Raw genomic sequence first — 13,256 nt, 5'->3', positions numbered from 1 at the left:
TGTTGATACCCATGAATGTTCGAGAATCAACTCTCTTTTTACTTTGTGTGCGGAGATGTGTGACCATTCCTGAGTCAATAGACTCCCATATTCGTTAGTTTTTGTGCTTCAATGTGATGGATCACCCTGTCCTCTGTGATAAGTTTGGGGCAGTAGAGGGGGCGACAACATAGTGTGGCTATGTTGTCATCCTTGTAACTCCCTCTGTTGTCCATATTTGTTTTTGCTTTGATTTTTGCTTGCCTCATGGTAGGCTCTCCTGGTATGTTTGGATTCTTAGCCCAGGGTAATGCATTTCCCCGTTTACCCAAAAAAAGAAAAAAGAAAGTTAAATATAAGCGGCGCATGCAAAATTTTTCTCTGATTTAAACACCAACGAACGATAAGATCACCATCTTTCCCATTGTCATAAGATAGTGACGTATAATCGTGCATAGAATATCTTTCCAACTTAATGAAAAATTTACCAATTCTCCCTTGGCTTCCCTTCCCCAAACTATGCTTTCCTTTTTCAGTACTAATGATCAAGGGGTAGTGCTATTCACACTCATTTTTACCCATACATCTTTGTTAACATTTTTCTCAATTCATTCGATCCGACGAAAAAAACTAAGAGTGTTGTGAGAAGTAAAAATAGGTGCATGGATAGCACTACCCATAATCAAAGACCCCAAAACCATGTACTGCCAAAAAAACCAAAGATCCCAAAACCAATTACCAAATAAAGAAGACCCCCAAAAACCATCCACCCTCATGTTATGTACCATATGTTTGGACACAGAGCTTGAGCAAATGTTTGACGAGATTTTACTACCATTTGCGAAAGAAGCAAGAAAAAGGAATGCTCAAACATGGCAAATTGATCGGACCTACTTTCCTGTCCTGTCAATCAGACTGTCAAATGTAAAGAAATGGAAACTCAGGTAATTAAAAAGGGTGATTAAGAAGGAAAACGCTCAGTAAATAGTGTTCAATGTCTGCAATCATATCAAGAGCGACTCGAGAGATAAAATGCAGAAATGGAAGGACGTCATCAGTAAATAGGAAAACTGCAAGGGGTTTCAGGAAAATCTATTGAAATCTCGTGTTTCTTGGTGGCATTAATCTTCTTTTGCTGTCGGGACCAGGAAATTGTTCTCCAAGTACTAATTCTGCACTAAGTTGTTGCCCACCATTTATATACTATTGTCCCCTCAGGGGGTAATTTAGACATATTCCCTCTACAAATCCTCTATATAATATATATGCGCAGGATAGAACAAACTCCACTACCCTTTTATACCGTACCGCCATTGCATTGCACCAAGCAATACAGAAAATTAAAAACTCAAAAGGACATATAAAACCAAATTAAATGAATAAATTCATGAATGCCACGGTTAAGCATAACAACGAAATGCCATTAATGCCCTTTCAACTGTCACAAAATCCCACGACTGTCCTCCAAGGTTTCCGTTCTAAACAATGGGGGAGCAAGCAAAACTGTGGGCTATTACACATAAATGCTTGAACAGGTTGGATTCTTTTGGCCTCGTAGCAGGAAGCAAGAAAAAACGACGGAGGACATCAACGTCTTTTGAAAGTAAACTAAGGGTAAAACTGGAAATATAACTCCAGAAACCAATTCTTCTCGGTTCCAAACTGGTAAAACTCTCTCTCCTCTCTCTCCCCTTTCTCAGTAGGCAAATCCACCCGCTCGGTTTCTGGCCCCTTTGCGCTGATCAGAGGAAGCAGAAGAAGAAGATGGCGAACAGTACTTCTGCTTCTCCTTGCGAACAATCTCTTCCTCGTCCATGAAAATCTGCCTGTACCTGCAGTCCACGCTGCAAAATCCCCTGTCCCCCCTGCATTTTCAAGACCAAGCGAAAAAACCCAAATCAAAGATTGTAACTTTTTTTTCCTCCAAAATCACCATGCAATTACGCAAATAAGAAAAAAACTGGGCTTTTCACAAAACAGCGAAATCGGAGGTGGGTTAGTGATAAAAATGCGATTTTTATTTATTTTTGGGTGGGTTTTGTGGGCAGAGGGGAGAGAGAGAGAGAGAGAGAGAGAGAGAGAGAGAGAGAGAGAGACTTACTTGTACATGTAGATGTCCTTGCCAGGTAAGAGCTTCTGCTTGCAGAGAAAGCATTGGTCGAGAAAACTTGGTTGTCCAAAGAAGGAGGGTGAGGACGAGTGAGAAGAAAAGTTAAAACTTTTGTGGGTTATTTGTGAAGGGCTTGAAGAAGAAGAAGAAGAAAAAGGCTTGTTGATGACAACCATGGTGGCTTTGTTAATTACTTGTGGAATTTTTTTGTTAACTCCACTCCCCTTTTGACCTTCTTCCAATACTATGCTAAGTCCCACCATATCCATCTATCTCATTGAATCCTTAATTTTTCTCTCTAAAATTTTCTACGGGAGGTTCCTCTCTCTCTAAAATTTTCAGTGTGAGGAGGAAGGAGAAGCCTTTGCTCTCTGGTTGATAGGAAAATTTGAGGAAAAATAAATAGAGAAAGAAGAAAGGGAGAGGAAAATGGTACGGGTGGGTTTGGTGGGACCCCTAACAGCTATGGAGCAAAAAAAAGGACGATTAGCGTAGCCATCGATTTGACTCATTGTGCTGGTTAACTGCCACATACCCCCCTCTTTAGTTTCCCATTTTTTTTTCTTTTTTTTTTTTATTATTATTTTTTTCTCTAATAATTTCCAGTTTCTTTTGTTTGTTTTGTCTGCTTGTGTTTACGTTTGAATCGTGATTGCTTGTATAATTAGGGTCTGATAAGGATGATAATAATAATACCCTAGTTGCAGTCGCAGTCGCATATCAGTGGAAGAAGGAACTACTCGCTCCCTCTCCCTCCCTCCTTCCTTCCCCCTCTCTCACAAAAGCCAGAAAAATGGGTCATGCCTCATGTGATTAGTTCCTCTTCTGCGGATGGTTGCATGGGCTGTGTGATTTATACATGAAGGCTGACAAGAAAGCATGCTCTGGTTTTGTCTACTTGCTAAATTGCCAAAGCAAGCCAACAAACCCTTGAGTTTATGTACACATCACACACCTTCTTATTTCTTATATGTTTTACTAATTATTTTCCGTTCCATGGCCGTTTTCTTTTGTGATTTTATGAGTCAGTGTTAATGTGTGTTACACTATGATATGCATGTAAAAATCCTTACATGCATGCGCGAGACCTTTATTCAGGGATGGATTAATCTTGGGATAGGGTGGTCAACTGACCCCTAGGGTCAGAAATAATTGAAGAAAGCAAGGTCGTCCCGAATTTAATAAAAAGATCATCCTTATTTAAAATATAATTTTGGACAATATTTTCATACACAAAACAAATAATATTCAAACTTAATTTAAATCTCATTTTTACTAATTGAATAATCTCGAATTCCCATGAAATTATGGTTTCCATAAAAAAAATGGAGCATGACTGAAAGAGAGATACGAAAATATGTTTGTGTTTGTAGAAGAAAGTAATAAATAAGTTAGCTTTTATTGATAAAGAAAAGTAAAAGAAAGTAATACACAAGTTTTTTTTATTGGTAGAGAAAAGTAGAAAATTAATATATTAAGTATAAGCACCACTTAATCAATGTAATATAGAGAAAATCATAGGATGATGATATGTAATATATAGGAGGATAAAAAATTTTAGGGCCCGTAAAAAATTTGATACCCTGTGTCACTGCATCTTTTGCACACCTCCAACGCCCTTCTAGATGAAAGAGCTGGGCGTTGCCTTTGAAAATCCGAGATGCTCTTAGAAGTTGCCATCCAATCGCCTCTATGGGCATGGCAGCTGCTAGTCTCATACCTTTGCATGTGTTGATATGTGTAGATGTCAATAGGCTCATTCGACATATGCCAAAATTTGTTGATATGGTCACTTAAAAGTTATTGACATCAGTCAATATGCTTGCTCTGAAGTTGTTGGTATCTATCGGTAGACATGCAGTATGCTTGGAAAATGACCTCAGGCCTACCAAGTGCTTGATGAAATGCCTCAATGAAAAAATTTGCATGTTATTCCATCCAATAAATTTTACTTGCCCTCGACAATTTTTATGGATCCGCATTGCCTCAATTTATCTTTTTGTATATCCGGATGCCTTTGCATAAGTCGGAAAGATTTTCCTTATATATGATGAGATATTTGCATATATGTTAGACTATGATATGCATACAAGGAAGATGAACTTACATGTAACAAACATTTTCTTTCCCCTAGTACTGCGGTCTAGTATTGTTTCTAGTCACATGTAAATAAGAGGTATTAAGTTGAACTCACATGGATAATAATGATGTATTATATTTGTGTTGAGTTCGATATTTAGTTAGAAATTGGTCGATTGTGCGGCCTAACTCAACTCCCCTCCCTTTAGAGCAGATTGTCCTCCCCCCTTTAGATGTAGAATATCACTCTATTAAAAAAGTAAAGAAATTTAGGTTTGATTTACACAGTTAACGAGTTCGATACTAAATATTATTGTTTCATTTGTGAGGTTTAATTCAACTTTCATCTCTAATGTCGTTGTTCAATTCATTATAAAATGCTCTTTTTCATTTATCTTTTCTCAAGTAAATATTGTTGCTTCATTTGGGATGCCTTTTTATAATCCAGAACTTGATAATTTAATCCAAAATTATGTCCAAAGAGATTATGGTATCAAAGTGTGTAGACGAACATGATTGGACGTTGTATTGAAAGTTCTATCTCAACCTACCCCATGGATTTTTAAAATTTTCCTTTTTCTAGACCAATGGAAGGAACAATGTCTAACCCAATCCGAACCCACTGACAGATAGGGTGGGCTTTACTTAAGTGCTTTCCTTAAAGGTCTTAGTAATCATATATACTATTACCACCCAAATGCTTCCTAATCCATATCTGTAAAATTAATATATAAGAACGACATTCAATGCTTTAGTTGAATATATCTTCTTTTTTAACATAATTACAGAACCTTAACCAACAGAGGGAGATGAGTTTTGAATTTGGGACTTCAATCAACACCGTTAAAAGTTTCGAAAATGAGACATATTTACGTAATTAAAATACAAATATCATTAGACCAATAGCTAGTTAGCTGTACAAATGGATATTTACGAGCACCATGACTCCCACTGTTCAAGCATGATGATCTAGTTCTGCAATATTTATGGTGAGTTAGTATAGATGAGTAAAGATAGCAAAGCAATGATGCCAATAAATCTTGGCAAGACAATTTAGATCCTTTCCAATGGTACAGAAGCTTTTGAATGAAGTATATATATAGATCATCCCCACCCCAACAAGAAAAAATAAAGGTAAAAAAGGAGGACCAGTACGCCTCCTGGAGCGGCTGCAATTCTAACTTCTCAGTGAATGCATTGCCTCCATTAGTTTATGTTGATCTGCTAAGCATTCCAAATCTATTTTGCAAAAACAAATTGCAAAGGTGGAGTTTGGTAGCGACCTTACTCTATTCATTGTTTCATAACTCTATTTCCGTTTGTATGTAATCCTTATTGTTTTTACCTTGAGCTACTTATTATTTATTGTATTTGTACCCCATTCTCAATACTTTTACGTATGAATTATTTATACCATATATGTACTACTCTCACACTTAAGAATGATTTCTATGCAACGAGAATATCCTTGTAACTATATTTCAAGTCAATCATACAAAGTCATACATTTAAAATTTTCCACATGAGACTGCATAGTTGGCTCGAAATGCATAAGATTGCGTAAATGACTTGAGATATACTGCCACAATGACATTTCCGCTGTAAATTAATCTCATTTCACATATCCCCTCACTCAATCCTTTGAAACCCTTGATCCTAGCAACATTGTTATATCAAGATAATAATTTAGTTGTTAGCAATTTTTTGACCAAACTCCACGTGTAAGTTTATCTTACATTGTCGGTCCCGAGCCCGGATAAAGGAGGAGGGGGAGGGTGTCAGATAGTCGACGACCGGCACTCCTATTTTATGTCGAATCCTTATGATAATGAATCCTAAACGAAATTGCGCTAAAGCTAGGTCGTCACCCGTAAGTGGCGCGCTGTGTGGCCCGAGCATAGTGTTAAGTGAGCAAGGGTCGCTGTAGTGACACAGAACCGAACGCAATGACGTTCTAGAATTCATATAGCCGACCCCACTTAGTAGGAAAAAGGTTTTGTTGTTGTTGTTGTAACAATTTTTGACCACGGCTAGGTAAAAAGTACGTAGAAGAAAAATACAACACATTTGTGACTTAGGCTCTACGTTCTTAATTAATTGCTTTCACTTTCATGCTTATCAATAATCGGTTTAACTTATCTTAATCTTTCCGACCAAGTCCATTATAGGTGAAAAAGATATCACACCCATACTACATTACAGATGTCTGCAATTGCAAGATATATATGTCCACGCTTGAGATGTTAAATCAATTATCTAAATGCTGTTACCTTATCGGATGTAATATAAGATTGGAAAACAATTTAATTTGTAATCGGGAAAAAAATGCAAAACAAACACGTTCGATTCGATGATACGTCAAAGGAAGTTAGGATGACTGATTGCATGTTAATTATTTTTGTTTAAATATACGCCCACCAGGCTAACAAAATCGTAACAATGATTCTTCAGCTTTAATCTAATTGGAGTAATGATTCATCAACTAAAAATTCATGATCATTGGTCTATTAACTCATCAAAATGTGCAGCTTTTTCTTCAACTTTGCTAGAACTTCCGTCCAAATGAGTCATGTGCTACACACGTGAGGCTAAATCAAGGAACAAATATAGAAAACCAAATGAGAACAATTGTATGGTCCCTCAACTTTAACTCGATTAGAGCAATGATCTCTTAAGTTTAACCAATTGAAGCAATGATCCTCAACTTTAACCTAATTATAGTAATGATCCTTCCAACATGACTCATTGTAATAGAATTTTGGCGGAGTTAATGAAAATTATCGTAGCAACACATTTTTATGAGTTAAAAGACCCATGATTCTGAATTTTTATTTGAGAGACCATTGCTCAAATTGAATTAAAACCGAGAAATCATTACTATAATTTTGTAATACATCAATTCCAGCAAAAATATGCAACACTATTTTAATATAACTTTATTTTATTACTTTATTAAGAGCTTTGATAGAAGGGAAAAGAATTGAATAGATGGAGAGTTTTAATATTGATATAAAGTTTTGCAAATGTTAGATTCTCTCTCCTCTATGAGTTTATAAAGTGAAGGGTCTCTTGAAGCAAGGTTTTGTTGGTTTTTTGCTAAAATATTTAATCAAAGTTGTTTTATAGTCTCTTGGATATGCTCAAGAAAAGCTCTAAATTTTTATTCAAGTAACAAGTGGTCAGTGTTAAAAAAAATTATTTTAGCTACTCATTTGAACTTTTCACCTCTAACAATACTTTTTGTTTTAATAAATTTTGAATGTTTGATTACTAACATTTAAACCCAACCCACTCATTTTCTAAAACAACATTCTCTCTTCCTTTTCTCCTTGCTCAAAGCAAAGGTCACCTTTGAGATTTATTAGTTTTCAATATTTAGCTGATGATTTGTTACTTTGTAAATTTAAAGAATGATAGCTTATTTGGCTATAATTGAGACTCTTTTATAGAGTTTGTTGGAGATTTATTTTCTTAAGAGTAATGCTAGGTAAACTAATTTTAGACTAAATTTGTCAACCATGTAATGTGTTATCAATAGTAAATAAGCACGTTAATCAACATTTTTTGCGATGCATTATGTAGTCTCGTCTGCCAACGGTGACTTGACGTGGTCTCGCTCTACCACGATGATTTTATGTGGCTTTGTTATTCAGCGATGACCATTGTGGTTGCCAATATTGCTTTGTTGCAGCTAACGTTTATTGTTATAGATTTGTACTAGTGGCACTTGTGCACTTGGCGATTGTGTGTTCGTGCTTGTGATAATCTACTAAGGGTTTACTCTTATTTGTTTGTTTGTGCAAATTCACTTCATATTAATTTAATGGTCACTTAAGCTATGTACCTAATGACACCCTTGTATTTGTTTGTATTGATTAATGAAATATTACATATCGTTTCTTGTCAAAAAATAAAAATTATCACCAGCATGTTTGCTTGCCTTAACACCCATGCGAATAGACTTCTCCATGATACAATACATGTTTTGATTGATGTATGAATAGTTAGAGCACATTATATTTGTTAAGGTTAATTACACTATATGCATCTCTCCACTTTCGAGTTAATATCATTTCGGTCCCCGTCTTTTAAATATTGACACTTTTACTACTCTTGAATTACGAATAATCCATCTTTTGCTTGCATTAAGTCATATAACAAATGGATTAAAAACTGCTGCATAGACAACAAATAAGAATTTTTTTTTAATAAAAAATAAATCTAGACGAAAATGAATATTTATCAATTCAACATCAATGTGGCATTCATATAATAAGCATAAAGTATGCCCATGGAGGGATAAGTAAAAAGATAACTAACTACATTTCCTGTCTATCAGTTGATGCAATTTTCAAAATGGGCAATGAGGTTCAATTTTCTTACGTGATACTCTTAGGTTTTGAATTAATATCAATTTATACATATTGTCTCTTTGAATATCTAATTATCTATTAAATTGAAGAGTTTTTTTATTTTTTATTTTGTTTTCAAGTTAGTCTATATAATAAGGTCTCAAGTCGTGATGTGAACAGTTAAATGAATTATCATACAATCAATTAGGTTGAAAGCATAAACAACACAATTTCAATACCCTATGGTGCAACATATGAAACAAATTAAAACTTTGTATCTAGAAAATCAATCCAACCTTAAGGGTGTAAATGTGGTTAACAGTTTAAAATACTAAAATAACTAAGCAATAAACTTATCCCTACAGAAACACTCACAAAGATCCCCAACTATGTAAGTTATTCTTCAAAGAACAATTGGATTTGGATTGAGGGTTAAATGATTAATTAAAGCTAATGACTATGAAGTATTTATTGCAGTAAAAGGACTAGTTAATGTTAAACCAGCTGGATCGTCTTGAAGCAAGGGAGATAGATTATACGTTCAGTTCCAAAATGGTAGGGGAAGGTTGCTTTTAGCTTTAGCAGTAAATAAGCCTCGAAGGGATAAATGAACGGGTGTTTGTGAGAGTATTTTTTAGGATAATGCTAGGGAAATTAAATTTAGAGGCTAAATTTACAAACTAAATAATGTGTCATCAATACGAATAAATACGTTTATTAACGTTTAAGTAATAAATAAATCAACTTCCTTATCATTTAATTTTTAAAATTTTATCTACAAATTTAATCTCTCTAGCATTACTCTTTTCCTTGTAAATGAAACCTAGCAGGTTATCAAATATAAGGAGTTCAAAAACAAACTTATATGTGACGACGATTTCATCGTTATGTAGTGTTTTATTGTATGCGATGATGAGTTCATCATTTTGTGCCATTTTGTCATAAAATATGTAACATCCTGATGTAGCGTTCTGGTGCTGAAAATTGCTCTACTAGCTGACTTTGAGCCTGATCCTCGAGTCTTCCATCCATAAAAACACACACAAAGATGGAGATAGGAAGGAGAGACGGTGATATCATGTAGGTACGCATGGACAGCTTTAACCTAGCTAGTTTTAGGGAGAGAGAGTTCTAGAGAGACATAGAGAGAAAGAGTTAGGTGCCATGTGGCACTAGCTAGTCCAGCCAAAAGCTACAGAGAGGACTGCTTTCCAAGTGTTGTACTGCTAGGATGATGACGTGGAACGTTTGTAGGGGCTTGCTTCCCTGCATGGTCATTACTCAGTCATGACCTCTTGGCTCCATCTCTCCAGAGTCCAAAGTGCAGAGACCAGAGAGTACTCCATTGTTAGAAAACAAAACATAATACAAAGGGCCGTACGTAATATTTTCATATATATAATAAATCCGGCGCCACAGATTCATGACTCCCCCCCTCTCTCTCTCTCTCGGCTCCATATCTCCAGAGTCCAAAGTCCAGAGTCCAGAGAGTACTCCATTGTTAGAAAACAAAACAAAATACAAAGGGCCGTACGTAATATTTTCATACATAATAAATCCGGCGCCACAGTGGGACAGGTGGCTTTGATTGATCTGCATATTTGCCATGTCTCATTCATGCCACCTAATACTCCACTACTCAGTACAATCTCCACTCGACTATCTGGTGGTGAATCTACTTCACTTGTTCTTGTGTTAATCCGCTACTAGACTAATCAACTACTAACTATGTTAACTAATCATCATTAATCGTACTGTTAACCTACAATTCCAACGTAACTCAAGGGCGATAACCTTTAGCTTGAAATGGTATGTTATACAATTCCAACGTAACTTAAGGTTGACAAAACTTCCATTTATTGGTTTTATTTGTTTGGGAGCAAGTTTCCGGTCAAGCATTTTAGAATTTCTTGTTTTCGGTCAAGAATTTTAATTTTTACCCAAATTCTTGGACTACAGGAAGTTATTTTATTATAAATCCTGAATTCAAATCTTCATTCTCTTTATAAAAAGAATACTATTTATTAGATTTTGAGTTATTTTCGGGATCCCTTATTCAAACACAAATAAAGTTGATCGGATTAATATTTTTCTGAATCAAATAAAAAAGAAGAATGATATTTTGTACATTGTCATTATGGTAATAATATAAGAAAAACTCTATGAAATTAATATGGGTTCAAAAAGTTTCATTTATATATTCTGCAGTCATGCTAGGGTTTGCATCTTCCTTTTATCTGTTTCGGTAAACGGGTGTAACTTGTTAATTATTCCTACACCTTCAGGAAGGACAGCATTTGATTACATTCCTAACTACCTCCACTGTGAAGCATGAAGTTCATCCTTTATGTTTAGAATTAGAATCTAGATGTGCATCACATCACGTCCAGTTTGACATAAAACAAACAACCCTAATGGTGGGTTTTCAATGAACCATTATGATGGTCCCCATAAATAGAAAGCAAAACCCTAAAAGGAGCCCCCGTCCCAGTGTTTGTGCAAACTCTGCACCTAGTCACCGTCTTAATCAATCAGTTTGCCTGCCCTTAACAGAAAAAGGGGTAAAGAAAAAAAACAACATTTATTCGGTTGAGACTTGAAAGGTAGCTTAGTAGGAAAAGATTCATTGAAAAACCAAAAAGAAATAATTATTTAGTAGAAATGAGAGAAGGAATCAATAAACTTAGAAAGAGGGGAGTTTAAAAAAAGAACTGGGTGAACTAACACCCTCTTTGAGTGTGTATGAATACTATAGTAAATGCGAAAGACTCAACAATCCAAATAATTTTTATTTTCATTGTAAAAATGTCATGAAAAGTCAAATGAGTCAAAATAAACACTATAACTTTACAATTACAATCTCATCCGAAATACAATACAACTGATCCTCAGTCACAAAAGTGCCAACATCTAGCTAACACTCACAAGGACTAATCTTGTAAGTTGTAAGCTATCATAAAGGCAAAACGAGAAAAAGACCGAAACACCATTTGATGATCTAATCTTGCAAGTTGTAAGCTATCATAAAGGCAAAACGAGAAAAAGACCGAAACACCATTTGATGATCTTGCAATCATTGTTAAGAAACATTGTGATGAGCAGGGTCAGCCCTAAAGGTAGCCGAAGCAGGCGGGCCTGCCTAGGGCACCCACTCTGGAGGGGCCTCAAATTTTTATGTTATTATATATATATATATATATATATATATTAATATTACAAACTTTGGGTCTGTTTAAATAAAAAGTTTATAGACTTTGAGTCTTTGCTTATAGAACTTTGTTAACCATTCCAGTTATAGTTGCCTCTGCATAAGTAAGTTTTTCAAAATTAAAGTTAAGAAAATCTTATCTTCAAACAATTATGTCACAAGAAAGAGTGAATGAGTTAGTTATTTTGTCAATTGAAAAATTAGATTATGTAAACTTAATTAGTACATTGATGTCTAAAAACACGAGATGTGTGATATTCAAGTAATATTTGAATTTTTTTTTATATTAATTATCATGATATTTGATGTAGAAATAGATATTTTCATGTATTTAAAGAATTGTTTTTTTTTTAATTTTTTTTTATATACATATCAATGTACAAAGGATCAGGGGTCAAAGAACTCTAAGACTCCCTTCAAAGGCTCGCCTAGGGTCCCTAAATTATCAAGGTTGGCCCTAGCTATGAGACACCTCCAGCAAACAGTGAGTTTTCCCCTTATAGTTCTTTGCCATGCGCACAAACCACAAGGAAAAAAAAAAAGTCACAACCTTAACTTTGAACAACAACCACTGCTCAAAGATCTGAGGTTGAGTTGTAAGCCATAGATGTTACATAGGCTTTACTCAACAAAGTGAAAGGACAACCACAACCACAACTAAGAGCACTCTTCTTGCTAGAGAAGGAGCGACCACAACTAGAATATAAAGATGACTAGAAGATAGAAGAAATATGGAGAGAAAGAAAGGGAAAAGGCTAAGAGCCAATTTGGGATCTATGCTTTTCTAAAAAACTGATTATGTTGTGCTTTAAGAATAATCTGATGTAAAATAAAGCAGTTAAGCGTCTACTAAACTATATTTTTAAAAGTGATATGAGTATGAAAACAATGTAAAAGCGCTCGGTAAGTTATGATATAAAAGTGATATAATTGTATATAATGACAAAAATGGATATAATATGGATGGTGGAAACGACAACGATGGTGGGGGTAGTTGTGATGATGGCAGCAACCATGGTGGGGTTGTGGTGGTAGTGTTAATAATAGGGTGTGGTGGTTGAGGTGCAAATGTAGCAGTGGTAGTGATTGTGATTGCAACATTGTTGGCAGTTGATTGTGATTGCAACATTGTTGGCAGTGGCAGTGGTGATGACAACAATGAAGTAAGGCGGATGGTTGCAGTCACAAGTGGTTGCGACAATAGTGGTGGTGATGGCAGTTGTCGTAGCAATGACAGTGAGGTACGGTCAACCGTGGTGATGACAAAAACAATTAAAGGGTATGTGGTGGTGTCAAAAGTAGATATGGTTAGGGTGCAGAGGTTACAATGATGCGTAGAGGCATGGCAAAAACGGTGGTGGTTGTGGTGGTGATTGTGGTGTGGTTGTGGCAGTGGTTGGTAACGGTGACAACAACGATTGTGGTGGTAATGGCAGTTGTGGTGGTGGTGGTGTGGCGGTAGTAGTAGCAAAGATAATGGTGGTAATGGTGATGTGATGTTAGGTTAGTAGTTGAAGTGATAGATAGT

General features: G+C 35.5%; 1 protein-coding gene across 1 annotated transcript; it reads right to left on the bottom strand.

Moving 5' to 3' along the window:
- Positions 1–1,340: 1,340 nt before the first annotated feature.
- LOC137732561 (FCS-Like Zinc finger 15-like) lies at positions 1,341–2,599 on the bottom strand. The gene is made up of 2 exons (XM_068471876.1): positions 2,081–2,599; positions 1,341–1,844 (listed from the first exon to the last, which is right to left on the bottom strand). The coding sequence occupies exons 1-2, from the start codon at positions 2,356–2,358 to the stop codon at positions 1,676–1,678; spliced, it is 447 nt and encodes a 148-aa protein (XP_068327977.1). The 5' UTR covers positions 2,359–2,599; the 3' UTR covers positions 1,341–1,675.
- Positions 2,600–13,256: the final 10,657 nt, after the last annotated feature.

This window comes from Pyrus communis, chromosome 4 (assembly GCF_963583255.1).
Source record: "Pyrus communis chromosome 4, drPyrComm1.1, whole genome shotgun sequence".
Classification (NCBI taxonomy): domain Eukaryota; kingdom Viridiplantae; phylum Streptophyta; class Magnoliopsida; order Rosales; family Rosaceae; genus Pyrus; species Pyrus communis.
Note: the sequence above shows the minus strand (reverse complement) of the source record. Positions and strands in the feature narration are given on the sequence as shown.